A 19053-nucleotide genomic window follows, 5' to 3' on the forward strand; every position below is an offset into this window, starting at 1 on the left:
AGATGTTAATGAGCGAGCTAGGACGGACGTGGGCCGTTGTTACAGTGTTCTCCCAGTACACCAAGTGATAAAGGGGGCATATAAGCAGACAATGAAAGCTCTTACAATATTCGATGATTACATTTCTCTAAAACAGGATATAGGCTACATGCGCATCACCAAGTCAGAACAGTAGGCGAAATTAAGATGAGAAAATATACCAAATTATTAGGGTGAGGTTTATGGGCTGCTAACAGTTTACTATGCAACATACACTTAGTATTACTTTCTTAGCTACAGTATACACATCTCCCTGGCATATTACATCATTTATGCAGCTGCATACAAGGGGCACGTTTTGTCATCAAACTGTCATCGAAGCCTGCTATTCTCTGGATTTATTGTGCTTTCAAGACAACTGTGAATTTGGGGGAAAAACAAGGTCTAATCATGATGACGTCAGTGATCTTCAGGTCGTAGCTCTAGAAAGAGGTTTTTCGGTATCTCTCCTCATCTTTATCTGTATGTTTTGTAGGTTGTTGCCCAGCTTATCTCGTCCAGCCATCTGTCTTTGAAACAATTAAGATGGGGTAAAAGAGGATATTATCTTGTCAGGTCTGACTGAAACCTAACAATGAGGAGACATACTAGTCACCTGCTCCTGATAATCTTCACTTCAGCAGGCTTATGTAAAATCACCTACCAACAAAACGTGTTCTGATTGCTTGTGTTTGTGTATGCTACTCCCCCTAGTGGAGATGTATAGTTATAGCCAGAAATGGTCCTTTAACTGATCAATGGAAACTATAAATTATAATAACATATCAATAATACTGTACAGTAATCAGTGGCATCATGCCCATAGGGGGCACAAGGGCATGTGCCCCCTCAGATTCGTCCTGTTTAAAAAATAAATCAACTAAAAATTATACTATATACCAGTGTGGCAGTTGTACTAAACGTCTAAGGCTAAAAAGTTCTTAAATAATTTTTATTAACTAAATTGTTAACAATTGTAAAGAGGTATATTTTGATCAGTGATTCTGAAGCTGGGGGGTCGTGATGCCCCAAGAAGGATTTGGGGGATTGCGAGTGTGTAGCTGAATTAAAAAAATGCATATTTTAAAGTACAGTGGATTGCGAAAGTATTCACCCCGTTGGCATTTTTCCTATTTTGTTGCCTTACAACCTGGAATTAAAATAGATTTTTGGGGGGGTTGTATCATTTTATTTACACAACATGCCTACCAATTTGAAGATGCAAAATATTGTTTCTTGTATAACAAACAAGAAATAAGACAAAACTGCAAAACTTGAGTGTGCATAACTATTCATCCCCACAAAGTCAATACTTTGTAGAGCCACCATTTGCAGCAATTACAGCTGCAAGTCTCTTGGGGTATGTTTCTATAAGCTTGGCACATCTAGCCACTGGGAGTTTTGCCCATTCTTCAAGGCAAAACTGCTCCAGCTCCTTCAAGTTGGATGGGTTCCGCTGGTGTACAGCAATCTTTAAGTCATACCACAGATTCTCAATTGGATCGAGGTCTGGGCTTTGGCAAGGCCATTCCAAGACATTTAAATGTTTCCCCTTAGACCACTCGAGTGTTGCTTTAGCAGTATGCTTAGGGTCATTGTCCTGCTGGAAGGTGAACCTCTGTCCCAATCTTAAATCTCTGGAAGACTGACCAAGGTTTCCCTTAAGAATTTCCCTGTATTTAGCACCATCCAGCATTCCTTCAATTCTGACCAGTTTCCCAGTCCCTGACAACGAAAAACATCCCCCACAGCATGATTCTGCCACCACCATGCTTCACTATGGGGATGGTGTTCTCAGGATGATGAGAGGTGTTGGGTTTGCGCCAGACTTAGCATTTTTCTTGATGGCCAAAAAGCTCAATTATAGTCTCATCTGACCAGAGTACCTTCCATATGTTTGGAGAGTCTCCCACATGCCTTTTGGCAAACACCAAACGTGTTTGCTTATCTTTTTCTTTATGCAATGTTTTTTATTCTGGCCACTCTTCCGTAAATTTCAGCTCTGTGGATTGTACGGCTTAAAGTGGTCCTATGGACAGATACTCCAATCTCCGCTGTGGAGCTTTGCAGCTCCTCCAGGGTTATCTTTGGTCTCTTTGTTGCCTCTCTGATTAATACCCTCCTTGCCTGGTCTGTGAGTTTTGGTCGGCGGCCTTCTCTTGGCAGGTTTGTTGTGGTGCCATATTCTTTCCATTTTTTAATAATGGATTTAATGGTGCTCCGTGTGATGTTCAAGGTTTCGGATATTTTTTTATAACCCAACCCTGGTCTGTACTTCTCCAGAACTTTGTCTCTGACCTGTTTGGAGAGCTTATTGGTCTTCATGTTGCGCTTGCTTGGTGGTGTTGCAGACTCTGGAGCCTTTCAGAACAGGTGTATATATACTGAGATGGTTAAAGATCACGTGACACTTATATTGCACACAGGGCGACTTTATTTAACTAATTATGTGACTACTGAAGGTAATTGATTGCACCAGATATTATTTAAGGGCTTCATAGAAAAGGGGGTGAATACATAAACTCAGCAAAAAAAGAAACATCCTCTCACTTCAACTGCATTTATTTTCATCAAACTTAACATGTGTAAATATTTGTATGACCATAACAAGATTCAACAGCTGAGACATAAAGTGAACAACTTCCACAGACATATGATTAACAGAAATCGAATAATGCGTCCCTGAACAAAAGGGAGGTCAAAATTAAAAGTAACAGTCGGTATCTGGTGACCACCAACTGCATTAAGTACTGCAGTGCATCTCCTCCTCATGGACTGCACCAGATTTGCCAGTTCTTGCTGTGAGATGTCACCCTACTCTTCCACCAAGGCACCTGCAATTTCCGTCACATTTCTGGGGGGAGTGGCCCTAGCCCTCACCCTCCAATCCAACAGGTCCCAGACGTGCTCAATGGGATTGAGATCCGGGCTCTTCGCTGGCCATAGCAGAACACTGACATTCCTGTTTTGCAAGAAATCACACACAGAATGAGCAGTATGGCTGGTGGCATTGTAATGCAGGGGGGTCATGTCAGGTTGAGCCTGCAGGAAGGGTACCACATGACGGAGGAGGATGTCTTCCCTGTAATGCACAGCGTTGAGATTTCCTGCACTAATAACAAGCTCAGTCCGATGATGCTGTGACAAACCGCCTCAGACCATGACGGACCCTCCACCTCTAAATCGATCCCGCTCCAGAGTACAGGCCTCAGTGTAATGCTCATTCCTTTGACGAGAAACGCAAATTCAGCCATCACCCCTGGTGAGACAAAACCACAACTCATCAGTGAAGAGCACTTTTTGCCAGTCCTGTCTGGTCCAGCGACGGTGGGTTTGTGCCCATAGGCGACGTTGTTGCCGGTGATGTCTGGGGAGGACCTGCCTTACAACAGGCCTACGAGCCCTCAGTCCAGCCTCTCTCAGCCTATTGCGGACAGTCTGACCACTGATGGAGCGATTGTGCCTTCCTGGTGTAACTCGGGCAGTTGTTGTTGCCATCTTGTACCTGTCCCGCAGGTGTGATGTTCGGATGTACCGATCCTGTGCAGGAGTTGTTACACGTGGTCTGCCACTGCGAGGACCATCAGATGTCCATCCTGTCTCCCTGTAGGGCTGTCTTTGGTGTCTCACAGTACGGACATTGCAATTTATTGCCGTGGTCACATCTGCAGTCCTCATGCCTCCTTGCAGCATGCCTAAAGCACGTTCACGCAGATGAGCAGGGACCTGGGCACATCTGCAGTCCTCATGCCTCCTTGCAGCATGCCTAAGGCACGTTCATGAGCAGGGAGCCTGGGCACATCTGCAGTTCATGCCTCCTTGTGCCTAAGGCACGTTCACGCAGATGAGCAGGGACCCTGGGCACATCTGCAGTCCTCATGCCTCCTTGCAGCATGCCTAAGGCACGTTCATGCAGATGAGCAGGGACCCTGGGCACGCAGTCCTCATGCCTCCTTGCAGCATGCCAAAGGCACGCACGCAGATGACCAGGGACAGCATGCCTAAGGCACGTTCACGCAGATGAGCAGGGACCCTGGGCACATCTGCAGTCCTCATGCCTCCTTGCAGCATGCCTCCTTGCAGCAGGCACGTTCACGCAGATGAGCAGGGACCCTGGGCACATCTGCAGTCGTCATGCCTCCTTGCAGCATGCCTAAGGCACGTTCACGCAGATGAGCAGGGACCCTGGGCACATCTGCAGTCGTCATGCCTCCTTGCAGCATGCCTAAGGCACGTTCACGCAGATGAGCAGGGACCCTGGGCATCTGCAGTTCTTTTGCAGCATGTTTTTGGCAGTCCTCAGTCAGCATGCCTAGAAAGATGAGCAGGGACCCTGGGCATTTTCTGTCCTAAGGCTTCATAACTGTGACCTTAATTGCCTACACTCTGTAAGCTGTTAGTGTCTTAACGACCGTTCCACAGGTGCATGTTCGTTCAAGTAATTTTTTTAATTTGGACTATTTTGTGTATGTCCATTACATGAAATCCATTTAAATGACAGGTTGTTGTTTATGTAGACCTGTTGCTCTGACCTCCATTTTAAGTGTCTTGAAAAGATGATGGTGTGTAAGCTTCAGTCAGACTAAACACACTGTTGGACCCGTATCAGTTTGCTTACAAATAAAAACATGACACCGATGAAGTAATCCTCACCATAGTGCATCTCATCCTGCAACATCTGGAGAACCCCAAGGCCGATGCCTCACTGCTATTTGGGGATTTTAGTTTAATACCTTGCAGCCACCCATCCTACTCAGCAAGTTCAGACAGAGGTCAGTCAACCCCTATACCATCAGGTGGTGTCACTCATTCTGACCAACAGGACCCAGCAGGTCCAACTGAACCAGATCTTGTCTGAGCCCACAGTCATTAATACAGGTGTCTCCAAAGGCTGTGTGAGTTCACCCATCCTATTCCCACTGCAAATAAATGTACAAGTAGTCACCCTGATAATTATATTGTCCAGTTTTCTGATGATACTGCCATTCTTGATCTAATGTATAGTCACTGACACTACTGTGTATAGGTCAGAGATGCAGAGGTTTATGCAGTGGTGTGATGACCACCACCTCATCAGGCAAGCTGAGGATTTTTTTTTGGACCCCAAATCTGTTGGTGACCACTCACCTGTGGTGGTCCATAATGTCAACTGATTATTGTCTGATCGTTTGATTTGATTTATTAGGATCCCCATTAGCTGACGCCAATGGCGACAGCTAGTCCTACTGGGGTCCGACACATAACGAAAAAAATCACATTACAGACAAGAGACTTTACAATTGACATATACTAAACAAAAATATAAACACAACTTGTAAAGTGTGGGTCCCATGTTCCATTAGCTGAAATAAAAGATCCCAGAAATGTTCCATAAGCACAAAAAGCTTCTTTCTCTCAAATGTTGTGCACACATTTGCTTCCATCACCGTTAGTTAGCATTTCTCCTTTCCCAAGGTAATCCACCTGACAAGTGTGGCATATCACGAAGCTGATTAAACAACACAATCATTACACAGGTGCACCTTGTGCTGTGAACAATAAAAGGCCACTCTAAAATGTGCAGTTTTGTCACAATACAATGCCACAGATGCCTCAAGTTTTGAGGGAAATGTGCAATTGGCATGCTGACTGCAGGAATGTCCACCAGAGCAGTTCCCAGAGAATTTAAAGTTAATTTCTTTACCAAAAGCCGCCTCCACAATCATTTTAGAGAATTTGGCAGTACATCCAACTGGCCTCACAACCGCAGACCACGTGTAACCTCACCAGCCCAGGACCTCAACATCCGGCTTCTTCACCTGCGGGATCATCTGAGACCAGCCACCTGAATAGCTGATGAAACTGTTGGTTTGCACAACCAAAGAATTTGCACAAACTGTCAGAAACCGTCTTAGGGAAGCTAATCTGCGTCATAACCGTCTTCAGTGGGCAAGTGCTCACCTTCGATGGCCACTGGCATGATGGAGAAGTGTGCTCTTCACGGATAAATCCCAGTTTCATGTGTATCGGGCAGATGGCAGTCAGTGTGTATGGCGTTGTGTGGTCGAGCGGTTTGCTGATGTCAACCTTGAGTGCAGATTGCCCCATGGTGAAGGTGGGGTTATGGTATGGGCATGCATAAGCTACAAACAACGAACACAATTGTATTTTATCAATGGTAATTTGAATGCACAGAGATACTGTGATGAGATCACGAGGTCCAATGCCGTGCCATTCATCCTCCGCCATCACCTCATGTTTCAGCATGATAATGCACAGCCCCAAGGATCTGTACACAATTCCTGGAAGCTGAAAATGTCCCAGTTCTTCAATGGCCTGCATACTCACCAGACATGTCACCCATTTAGTATGTTTGCGATGCTCTGGATTGACATGTACGACAGCGTGTTCCAGTTCCCACCAATATCCAATAACTTCACACAACCATTGAAGAGGAGTTGGACAACATTCCACAGTACACAATCAACAGACTGATCAACTCTATGCGAAGGAGATGTGTCCTGCTGCATGCGGCAAATGGTGGTCACACCATATACTGACTGATTTCCTGATTCACTCCCCTACCTTTAAAAAAAAGATATCGGTGACCAACAGATGCATATCTCTATTCCCAGTCATGTGAAATCCATAGATCATTTCAATTGACTGATTTCTTTATATAAACTGTAACAGTCAAATCTTTGAAAATTGCATTGATTACCACCTTGCTTTGGTAGTAATCAACAATGTTTCAGTAAGCGGAATAGAACCTGGGCAATTCTTTTGGGAGTTATCTTTCAGTGAGATCTTCTGCTAACATAGCTGGCAATTTCTTATGGTCATAAATATGGTACACTTAATGTGAGTAATTGGTAACTGCAAATGTAGAGTGTGTCAACGTAGGCGTTGTGAAATAAGTGGGAGGATCAATATATGTATGGCAGTCCTTTCAGCTAATTGGGCAGATTGATTGCCACTCAAGACCGTTTCGCATTTTAGCTAAGCCTAACCCTTTTCCTAACCTTAACCTGCTGCTAGGTTAGTTCTCCTAACTTTCCACTTTAATTCTTCTAACCTGCCACGTTACTTATTCTGACCTGCAACATTGCTTTTGATAAGCCACTTAAGCAAACATTGACCGTTAGAGGAGTGATGTTCTTTTCTGCTGCAATTACCTCCTCAAGGTACACGCTAGCTAGGCCAGTTTGTCTCGCGACCAAGTCAACGGTTGTCACTAGTTAGCATAGCCACAAAGTCGTAAAAATTAATGTAATCTAAAATGTTAATCTTAATTTAAAATGGGGCATAAAGTTAGGGTAAAAATCAGATTTTAGAAGATACATTGTAGAAATAGGTGGAATTTAGCCATAATTATTGCTAAAATCAGATTTTAGAAGATAAATTGTAGAAATGGGCGGGGTTTAGCCATAATTATGACTTTGTTACTGTGGTAACTAGTGACGACCCAAGTGGTCAACGGTCAGGTTGACCACCATAACATCAGGTATCGAGAGCAGCACTCAGCAGGCCGCAGGTGAGCCACGCAAGCAAGTGCAAGAATGTTATGTCCAATTGGAGTCTGCAATGGGTATTTGAGCTCTTACTATGCGTGAATACATTGTCAATTAGCTAGCTACTTTACTACAATGTTGGGGAATTAGTTCTAGAGTCAACACTAAAAAGTTGTCTAACGCTAATATTAACTATTAAAGCAAAGGTTTTAGTAGGCCAAGCTACCTCTTAATATATTCCTCTTCCTACTGTATATATGTTTTTTTTATTAGATGACTAGCTGACTTTACTTAAAAAAACAAAAGTTTGATCACTCTGGGTTCATGTCATCATTGGGTGTAGCCTATTTTATTGGCTACCACCCCATAAACTCATCTTCTAAATCATCCTTGCAGAGATGGACAGCACACAGGACGGACCGGATATTGTCACCAAACCCATCATAATTCTGGGCACTGTTACCAGAGACAGAAGGTTTCTGCACTGGGTAGGCCAAGTGCTGAAGCTGAAGTGGCTGAAGAACAAGAGCCAAGAAGTGTGTTACCAAGTAGCAATTCCTATGGTTCATGAAGTTATTCTGACCTTTGACCAATAACATGACTGATGTTCACCCACCATCGATTTCTCAGGAGGTCAAAGTGATGATCGGGGAGCTGCTGCCCTCCTTCGCCTGTGGATGTGTGGAGAGCAATGACTTCCTCTCCCTGCAGGAGATCCTGGAGAGGGTGAGGATTTCTTCGCCACACACAGACACCTTACACATTGTCTGAGAAACTCTCTCCCTCCCCCTTCCTCTCGCAGATGGATGTGAACTGTGGGGACTACGATGGCACCACCCCCCTCCACAAGGCCTGTGAGAAGGGCAGGCTGGATATGGTCAAGTACCTGATGGGTAAAGGAGCCAGCACCCAGCTCAAAGACCGCTTTGGATACACACCGCTTCACCTGGCCATCAAGAACCGGTGCAGTGTGAAGAGGATTTGCTTTTGTGATATGAATAACAGCTGACTGACAAATAAGCATACAATGGTGTGTCTGGAATGACAACGTAATCCATTGTAATTTTTCCTTCCAGGCACTTTGACATCATCCGCATCCTGCGTCTGAAAGGAGCCCCTCTGTCTTTGGAGCTTGTGAGGATCGGGCTGGAGCTGATCAAGTGAGTCTACATCTTATCTAGCTAGGCGTTTGGTCACAGCATATACATCTTATCTCTCAGTGTCTAAGCAAAATGTTGTGCTAATCCTTAAAGATGCACTATGCAGGAATTGCGCCGTCAATTCCTGGTTGCTAAAATTGTTCACCTAATTTCAGTTTGTAACAAAGTACAGCGTAGAGGATCTTTATACCATCTAAACTGCCTGTAAATATATTTTCCATGTCCAAAAACATTGTATTTCTGGCTGTTGTACAAAAAAGTAAAAGATGCTAAAACAAAAGTGTAGAAATAGCACAGAACAGATCTTGCTGACAAGGAGATCTATAATTAATTTCTTCATTGTCAGGTAGTTACATATTGCAGCTTGAAGATAGTGTGAAAATATCCAATCAATCTAGTTTATTTTCAATTGTAGATTGTGGGTACATATCCATTTTGTGTTTTGATCAGGGTTGTCCAGAACAAGGACTACCAGCTGTTGCAAGCCTGGTACCTGTCTGGAGTGAACCTGGACCAGAGTGACTATAACGGCCGTACAGCGCTGCACATTGCAGTCAGGCTGAGGGAGAGGACCATGGTGTCCAGGCTGCTGGAGTACGGAGCCACCCCTCTGGTACTGCCTTATCTGTAAATATGTCAAGGGTTTGGCTGTTTACCAGTGACATGATAGCTGCAGTCCTGGGGCAGCACAATGACTTCGTTAGCACTCAAATTGTTAATACCAATGTTTCCATTCCCAGTTCGCAATCCTTAAGTTTAACTCCCCCGAAACCCTATTTGCACACTTCAGGAGAGTGACATCTGGGGTTGGACTGCAGTGGATGAGGCCCAGAACCTGCCCAGCATCCTGAAGCTGTTCCACCCCTTCACTTAGCAGTTCCCCAAACAGGCCCAGAACAACCTGCTGCAACTGGCCAACAGGATGATCTGACCATTTCCAGTGTACACCTCCCCAGGAAATTCATCCTTTTTAATCCAGCCAACAACCCTAGACAATCGAGTTCATTCAGTGTTCATTGTTATCATACAATGCTTTGCCTATTGATAAAGGATTATACTAACAATCCCCTTAAGTGTTTTGTACCCAACAGCATGACACTTTTACAAAGGCTTTGTTTTGCACTGTTTATTTAATTTACTCCAGAGAATAACTTGTACAACTGGATCTGTCATTAGGGAATGTCAACATGGAAGGGAGGGACCAGTAAAACCAGACAACCCAGCTCAATAATTTCCTGCTTTGTGTGCAGGTGACAAATTTCTCAAGGTTGTGTTGTGCTCCTTGCGTCTGCCGTGTTCTCTAGTTAGTAGACATAGTTGGCTGTGTGCAGGGACTGCATGGAAGCCTGGTCATCGCTGCCGACCGCTGTGTACTTTCCCTTGGAGGCCAAACCGTTGCTCTGAAATTACAATTTGTGATTTAGGAAGAGAAAAAAAGGGGGAAAGCATGTGCTTCCAGAATGAAGCTTAGAGAGGAAGGAGACAATTTGAACCCAATTCATTTTAAGTAAAGAGGCCACGACCATACAATAGCTTCCCAATTATATCCCTGTAGTCAGCACCTGTAAGTTGTCCGCTCTACCCTAGAACAGCCCCACCGTCTTACCTTGGCTCTGGAGGTGAAAGCATCCTGTGCCGACTGCTTATTGGCGGCCTTGCCTTTCCAGGCGGCGAGGGCGGAGGCCTGGAGCGCACGGCCGTAGGAGAAGGAGAGCTTCCAAGGCCGGTGGAGGGACGTCTGGTTCATGGCGTTGAGGTTTTGGGTGGCCTCCTCTTCACTCTGACCTCCAGACAGGAAGGTGATGCCTGAGAGAGGGGGAGGGTTAAGCAATTTGGTGGCGAGTTCATTTTAGCGTCACCTGATCGCAACTAAATATACATGTTTTACTCCTTCAAATCCACCGAACTCGGGCTCACCGGGAACGGCGGCAGGAACGGTGCGCCTCAAGGCGGTGACGGTGGCCATGCCAACCTCCTGGGGGGTGAACTTCTTGGGGCAGGAGTGTCCAGCAGTGACCATGTTAGGCTTCAACAGGGTACCCTCCAGGTAGACGTGGTGGTCGTTCAGAGCCTTGTACGTGGCTGCCAGGACCTGGTGAGAAGGATGGTTTAGAGGCGTTCAGTTCAGCCATGTCAATTGGAGTGTGACTAAGAGATTTGGGGTGATAAGTTTGTAATTTCGTGCTGTTAAAAAAGCTCACCTTTTCAGTGACATACTGAGTGCGCAGCAGGTCATGGTCTCCGTCAGGCAAAATCTCTGGCTCCACGATGGGCACCAGGCCGTTCTGACGAGAGAAAAATAATTAACATCACGTTTACACACTTATGTAGACAAACCTTACCATTAAGGAATTTCTGATAATTTCTTAGTTTTTGTGAAGTCAGGTACAGCAGTAGTACTGTACATCTGACAGTTTCCCCTCTGGGACATTAAAGTTCATCCTATCCTAGGGTACAGGGCACTATAGTTTTAGAAGGGAGAAGTTATCATGGCATGCACACACCTGTTGGCAGATACTGGCGTATCTGGCGAGGACATTGGCATTCTCTGCGATGGCGAGGGCCGAGGGGCAGGCGTCGGAGATCTTGAGCACACACCTCCATTTGGCAAAGTCGCAACCGTCCTTCTTGTACTGAGCACAACGCTCAGAGAGTCCATCAAGACCTGATGACAGAAGGATGATATTATACTGAACAAAAAAATATAAAAAACACAACATGCAACAATTTCTAAGATTTAGAGTTCATAAGGAAATCAGTCAATTAAAAAATTCATTAGGCCCTAGTCTATGGATTTCACCTGTTTGGGAATACAGACATGCATCTGTTGATCAGATGCCATAAAAAAATTTTAAAGCTGGGGTGTGGATCAGAAAACCAGTCAGTATCTGGTGTGACAACGATTTGCCTCATGCAGCGGGACACATCTCCGTCGCATGGAGTTGATCAGGCTGTTGATTTTGGCCTGTGAAATGTCACGCCTCTTCAATGGCTGTGCGAAGTTGTTGGATATTATCGGGAACTGGAATATCCGTCTACATGTCGATCCAGAGCATCCCAAACATGCTCAATGGGTGACATGTCTGAGTATGCAGGCTATAGAAGAACTGGGACATTTTCAGCTTCCAGAAATTATGCACAGTTCCTTGCAACATGGGTCTAAGCATTACCATGCTGAAACATGAGGTGATGGTGGCGGATAAAATGTCACAACAATGGGCCTCAGGATCTCGTCCCGGTATCGCTGTGCATTAATTTTGCTATCAATAAAATAAAATTGTGTTCGTTGTCCGTAGCTTTTGCCTACCCATACCCCCACTATGGGGTACACTGTTCATAACGTTGACATCAGCAAAACCGCTCGCCAACACATGGGTTGCAGTTGTGAGGCCGGTTGGACTTAAAGCCAAATTCTATAAAATTATGTTGGCAGTACCTTAAGGTAGAGAAATTATCCTTCAATTTTCTGGCAACAGCTCTGGTGCACATTCCCTTAACTTGAGGCGTCTTTGGCATTGTGTTGTGACAACTGCACATTTTAGAGTGGCCTTTTATTTTAACAAGGTGCACATTTGTAATGAGCATGCCTTTTAATCAGATTCTTGATATGCCACACCTGTCAGGTGGATGGATTATCTTGGCAAAGGCAAAATGCTCACAGTGAAGTAAACACAATTTGAGAAACAAGCTGTGTACAGAATAGTAATACATGAATCATGGGACCAAAACTTTACATGGTCCATTTATATTTTTGTCCAGTCTTTGCTTTCATAGTCATGCAACGCATTTTACTGTTGACGGTTTGCAATCCATCATGTCAAACGGATTCAATGTGGTCTTGGGAGATTTCAGGAACTGGTTTCAAAGTATTTCAGATTTGACACAGGGCTTTATTAGAGTTGCAACAAAAATAAAGAGCGTAATCTTACCCTGTGTGGTAGTCTCTCCATCTGTTCCGTTCAGACCAGCTGTGCCTTTGTCCACCTAGAAAACAAATGTTCAAACTATAACCCCTTTCCCAGTAGTGTGAATCCTTAGTGTCACTATATGACATCCAATCTTGGTAAGTGAAGCCAGTAATTACTTGTTGGATGGATGGGCGTGTGGTCATAATTGTCTACACTCAACCAGTCTTATCAGTAGTATATGGGACGAGCGTCCTTCATTACAACTGCAGCATAGCCTCAGGTCCTGTCCGAGTACTTTTGAAAATACATACTTCCTCCCTGTCCTGTTTTCACCAAGCAAACTATCCCAGATCAAGAATGGCATTCAAAAAGGGACCGGACGTTGCTGGCCTTCTTACCTTAATGCCGACCACGATGCCCTTGTCCTTGATGACCTGGGGGAAGAGGACACCCTTGTCCGACATCTGGTACAGCGTCTCGTGGAAGAAGATGATTCCGCCAATGCAGTTGGGGTCAACCGCAGAGAATAAGAGGTCACGGAAAGTCCGACGGTTCTCCTCGTTGTTCTCCACGTTGATCTTCTGCAGGCGCTTACCCATTGTGCCTAGTCGGAGAAATTATGGGAAAGAATGTAAGAATGACGGATACCTGTAGCTTCTTAACGTCTCCCTCTAACACTCCCCCTTCAGATGGCCAACACGGCTACTTGCTGAGAAAATACAACAGTAGTTTCCCACCTCGCCAAATCGCCCCGCCACCCACTCATCCATGCCCAGCGTTGCCTCCTCACCTGTGGACTCATCTGCTGCTAGGATGCCCTTCCCTGGAGCCACAATCCTCTGGGCGATGTCAGAGAGCTCCTTCTTCTGCTCTGGAGAGAGGGATGGGAACTGGCTAGTCATCCTGTGGAGAAGAGAAAAGAGAACTCAGAACAGAATTCAATACATTAACCCAAATCCAGTTATGTACTCCAGTTAGTTCTGGTGGTTGTTAACGTGTTGCATAGTCTCAAACACTAACAGTACATCAACCACCAGGACCCTTCCCCCTCCCCAACTCTGTCAATATTTGGCTTGTCTGCAGTTTGAACTTTAGTCTGAAAGCTAATAACTTACCTTCCCCCTACATAGGACAAATAGGTTCATAGTTCACTATAGAAGTCAGTCAAATCATTCACACCATATTGATGGCAAAGAGCCATCAAATTTGATCAGATTCAGGAGGACTCAACGTAAATATTTTTTAGAAGTTACACAATTCTGTGGCGTGTTTCACGCGCCATGCGTGCGCTCTCGAGTTACAGAAACTGTTTACGATTTTTTTAAAAGTCAACATATCAACCTTGAAGAAAAAAAAAATCTGCACAAACGTGTACATTTGCCATTAAACATTTTGCCTACAACGCATAAAAAAACTGACTAGAAGTGAAGAGCATAGGCTGCAGAGGTCCGCATACCGCATGGAGCCTCAAACATTGCAAACATCAAAGATATTCTTGCAACATCGAGTTGAAACATTGCAATATTCCATTGCAATATTTAAGAGCCTCTGTTTTAAGCGTTGTAGGCCAGAAACAGAAACTAGTTTTGTCATTTATGAGCTTTTTCATAGATAAGCTAATCGTGAAAATGATGCAAGTATGAAGCTGAAAGTAAAACTTACTTGAATATATGACAAAGTCAACACCAATTGCAGAAAACGAATAGACAAATTGCCTCCCCTGCCTCCCAGTAATTCGGAATAATTGAGAAGAACGATTTTTCTAAATAAAGTGCTATTTATCGGGCGGGTGACGAACGCTGAGCGATGTGGCGCGGGCGTGCATCCCCACTGGAAATGCTATTGGTCGAGACAGTCGGGGGGGGTTGTGTATAATGCATCTTTTGTGGACTTTGAGTTGTATCAGAACTTGAAAGTATTACTTCGAGGTAAAGGAACATCCCTCTGCAAATCCTTTGTTATACATAGCAGCATGCGTTGAGTGCATGATGATTGTGTGTGTGTGTGTGTGCTTGACTGCAGAGAAATGCAGTATATGTATATATATATATATATATATATATATATATATATATATATATATATATATATATATATATATATATAGAAGAAGAAGAAAATCACACGAGGAATAAATACACAATGAGCTTGGTTATATAATGTTTCTTTTCAGGTTTTCATACTGTCTTGTGTCTTTCCTGCTGTTGTGTATGTGTGTCTGTAGTCTGTTGGTATGTCTGTCTGTACATCTCTCAGTAATATGTCTGGATATGTTGGTTTATGAATGGGGTTATCATCTACAATAGATCGGTGTCAAATGACAGAATCCACATTATGAAATGAACATGTTACTTACTCCTCTGACTCTCAATGAATAGCTCATGTTTGTGTCTGTCTAGGTCGACAACTATTTGCTATACTGCTCTGACAAGGTTCCTGTAGAATCATACGGTAGCCTACCACTTTACAGCCGTAAATGTCAACTGATACTGAAGTGTACACATGTGTGCCAACCAAACTGTATAATGTGAATGGTGTATTGTTTTACTGGCTATAGACAGGAATAAACCTACATTCCTGTTCCGCCTCTATAGACATCATTCATAAAAGATGGAGATAATGGGACAAAACAACAAATGGGTGTGCCAATGGCTATGGGAGGGGGCGCTCTGCTACACAGTAGGAGCGTTGTGAATGACTGTATCAGACAAATGTATTTGAACCTGGGTATGAGGTAAGCAGGGTGGAAAACTAACGCACAAGCTATTACAAATCAAGCTTACACAAGATGGACCATGGAACCGCCAACAATGGTCTCACAAACACTCTGGGTCAGAGTCCGTTCCCATCATCCTCTCATTCACTGGAGAGAAACTGAATGAAAATGTGTGTGAGAGAGTGAGAGCAAGAAACTACAGAGGCACAAACGTTATTTCTGTACTTTGATCTCCAAAACCAGACAATGCTGTTAGAGTCTTTAGTGTTGTTTACTTGCTGCCACAAATAAAACAGTGAGATAATATGCCACCTGTAGCCGCTACCAACATTTATTTATACAGTATTACATACTTCACTTCTCCATCCACAGATAACACAGACTGCACTCAGAGTGCAGTATAACAGCATTATGCTGCAAATACTGTGTCCAATATAACACAGTTTCTTTTTATTGCCCACAAAATACCACAGTCGACTGCAGATTTCAAAACTGCAATCCCTTTTTTGTAAGGATGGTAGCAATAGAATGATAATCTCTCTCGTTCTCCAACTCCAGTCTGCAGATTCGTGTACAATCTATATGATTCTGAATGTAATTTCTTCCACCACGTGGTGGCGCCCTTTAAAATGATGAGTGGTTCGACTTTCAATGTCAGTGGCTACTTCCGTTTTCGGAAGAGAGCCGAAAGAAGCCGCAATATCAACATTAATTGACAGAATTTGTAAATAACACTATTTTATAAAAATTGGTAAGGAATTTGAATCAAACCACCGACTCTACAAGAAATAACAAATCAAATGTATTGATGTAAAGTGCCCCACTCAAGTTTTCTGTTTAGAAAGCCTATTTTATAGCGTGTGGTATATTTGAATTAGCAAACTGGCTACTAATTAGCTACAGCTATCTAACGTTACAACGTATTTGTGAATTTCCTAACTAACTGGTAAATGTAACATTGCCAAATAGCTGAAATTGAATTATAATTAAAACAAATGTCTGCTCTTTCGAAATTATATAGTAAGCTAATGACTGTAGCTAGCTAACGTTAGCAAGCTACGTGGGGTTTTCTACAATAAGATCCACCACGTTAATTAAGGTTATCTAATGTTAGTTAGCTAGGATCTCAATGTGTGCATATTTAATATCTACTACAGCGGTGTTGGGTTCAGGATGTCAGGACAGAAGCGTCCGTGTGACTCCAGCGCCCCCTCTTCCTCGTCCGGTGCGCCCCCCGATAAACGGAGGGAGCGAGAAGGAGGAGAGGACGGGGTTCCCGGGGTCAGCGCTACTGCCGTGGAAACCGTCATCAAACTCGGAGGGGTGTCCAACTCGGTGAGAGAGCTTCAAAGTGCCTAGCCTGTATTTATCCTATCTCTGTCTGTCTGCCTTTACATTATGGTAGTTATGGCTTGTCAGCAGTGTCGTTGATTGTGTTGTTCTCATCTGTTCGGTCTCTTTCTCTTGTGGTCAGGAGGAACAGGATGTCAAAGCTCTCCATGTGAAGAACAGGAAGTTGGGAGAATCCCTTGATCAAAGACAGGTATGTTAGTCTCACACACACATAAACAAATACACAGGCACACACAAACCTACAACTCCTGTTTTCACTATATACATTTATAATGGGACTTGTTGCTCTGCAGGTGATTGAGGATGAGCTGAGAGAGAGAATCGAGAGACTGGAGACTCGTCAGGCTACTGATGATGCCAGCCTACTGATCCTGAACAGATACTGGAATCAGGTAACTATTCATTCACTCAAATAATGAACAATATGCAATTAAAACATTGCACATAGATACAATTAGCATTAAAACAATTCTCTATATTCTAAATACCATCTACTTCCCCTCTCCTCCTCTTAGTTTGATGACAATGTGCGCCAGATTGGCAGGCGCTACGACCAATCAGGAAGCGAGCCTGTGGAAACCCCGGTAGGAGAGGGGCGGAGCCTGAAGCCGGACACCCCAGAACCCGACGGCGACTCCAACCAGGAGAGAGCCAAAGACCGAGGTAAAGAGGGAGAACGAGTATTTGCCCCGTTTCTAATTTAATCTACTTTTGCATATTTTTGATACTGAATGTTATTATATCTTCAACAAAAACCTAATATTAGATAAAGGGAACCTAAGTGAACAAATAACACAACAATGACTTACTTATTTCATAAACAAAGTTATGCAACACCCAATGCCCCTCAATAACTGGTTGTGCCACCTTTAGTTGCAATGACTCCAACCAAGCGCTTCCCGTGGTTGTTAATCAGTCTCAAGTTGCTGTGGAGAAATTTTGGCCCACTCTTAACTTGCAGAAGTGTTACTTTTTAACCATATTAATGTAGACTTGTGTGTTATGGATCAGTCTTGCTGCTTGACCCAGCTACACTTCAGCCCACAGAAGGATGACATTCTCCTGTAGAGTTCTCTGATACAGAGCAGATTTCATGGTTCCTTCTATTAAGGAAAGTCATCCAGGTCCTGAGGCAGCAAAGCATCCCCAAAGCTTCCCACTACCACCACCATACATGATCCTTGGTATGAGGTTCTTACTGTGGAATGAAGTGTTTGATTTTCGCCAGGGATAATGGGACCCATCTTGTCCAAAAAGTTGACTAAAGTTAGCCAAAAAGCACCTGGATGATCATCAAGACTCTTGGAAGAATGTTCTATGGACATATAGAAAATTATAACTTTTGGAAAACATGGGTTTTGCATGGAAGAGTGGGCCAAAAGTCCTCCACAGCGATGTGAGAAACTGAGAACTACAGGAAGCATTTGGTTGTGGTCTTTGCAGCTGAAGGTGGCACAACCAGTTATTGAGTGTAAGGGGGCAATTACTTTTTCACACAGGGGAATTGAGTGTTGCATAACTTTGTTAATTAAAGAAATAAAATAAGTGTGCAGTTGTGTTATTTGTAAACTAATTTTCCCTTTATCTAATATGTTTTGGTTGAAGGTCTGATAACATTCAGAATAAAACATATGCAAAAATAGAGAAAATCAGAAAGAGGGCAAATACTTTTTCACAGCACTTGTATATACATACATATATACATACAGTGCCGTGCGAAAGTATTCGGCCCCCTTGAACCTTTTGCGACCTTTTGCCATATTTCAGGCTTCAAACAAAGATATAAAACTGTATTTTTTTTGTGAAGAATCAACAACAAGTGGGACACAATCATGAAGTGGAACGACATTTATTGGATATTTCAAACTTTTTTAACAAATCAAAAACTGAAAAATTGGGTGTGCTGTAAGTCGCTTGGGGTATGTCTCTATCAGTTTTGCAAATCGAGAGACTGAATTTTTTCCCCATTCCTCCTTGCAAAACAGCTCGAGCTCAGTGAGGTTGGATGGAGAGCATTTGTGAACAGCAGTTTTCAGTTCTTTCCACAGATTCTCGATTGGATTCAGGTCTGGCCTTTGACTTGGCCATTCTAACACCTGGATATGTTTATTTTTGAACCATTCCATTGTAGATTTTGCTTTATGTTTTGGATCATTGTCATGTTGGAAGACAAATCTCCGTCCCAGTCTCAGGTCTTTTGCAGACTCCATAAGGTTTTCTTCCAGAATGGTCCTGTATTTGTCTCCATCCATCTTCCCATCAATTTTAACCATCTTCCCTGTCCCTGCTGAAGAAAAGCAGGCCCAAACCATGATGCTGCCACCACCATGTTTGACAGTGGGGATAGGGTGGTCAGGGTGATGAGCTGTGTTGCTTTTACGCCAAACATAACGTTTTGCATTGTTGCC

The 19053-nt window shown here is 43.6% G+C and overlaps 2 protein-coding genes across 2 annotated transcripts in view; one reads left to right on the forward strand and one right to left on the reverse strand.

Moving 5' to 3' along the window:
- Positions 1 to 9779: 9779 nt before the first annotated feature.
- Positions 9780 to 14387, reverse strand: LOC135545751 (fructose-bisphosphate aldolase B-like). The gene is made up of 9 exons (XM_064973582.1): positions 14239 to 14387; positions 13367 to 13479; positions 12975 to 13180; positions 12598 to 12652; positions 11173 to 11333; positions 10870 to 10953; positions 10586 to 10760; positions 10275 to 10474; positions 9780 to 10068 (listed from the first exon to the last, which is right to left on the reverse strand). Exons 2-9 carry the CDS (start codon positions 13476 to 13478, stop codon positions 9973 to 9975), a joined length of 1089 nt encoding a protein of 362 aa, XP_064829654.1. The 5' UTR covers position 13479; positions 14239 to 14387; the 3' UTR covers positions 9780 to 9972.
- A 1564-nt stretch (positions 14388 to 15951) lies between these two features.
- The window catches only part of LOC135545752 (E3 ubiquitin-protein ligase BRE1A-like), a 28169-nt gene continuing 25067 nt past the window's right edge, over positions 15952 to 19053 (forward strand). Inside the window, 5 exon segments of the mRNA XM_064973583.1 lie at positions 15952 to 16043; positions 16450 to 16627; positions 16767 to 16835; positions 16939 to 17037; positions 17161 to 17308. Of these exon segments, the coding sequence (XP_064829655.1) occupies positions 16466 to 16627; positions 16767 to 16835; positions 16939 to 17037; positions 17161 to 17308 (478 nt within the window). The 5' untranslated portion in view covers positions 15952 to 16043; positions 16450 to 16465.

Source organism: Oncorhynchus masou, chromosome 9, assembly GCF_036934945.1.
Source record: "Oncorhynchus masou masou isolate Uvic2021 chromosome 9, UVic_Omas_1.1, whole genome shotgun sequence".
Lineage (NCBI taxonomy): Eukaryota > Metazoa > Chordata > Actinopteri > Salmoniformes > Salmonidae > Oncorhynchus > Oncorhynchus masou.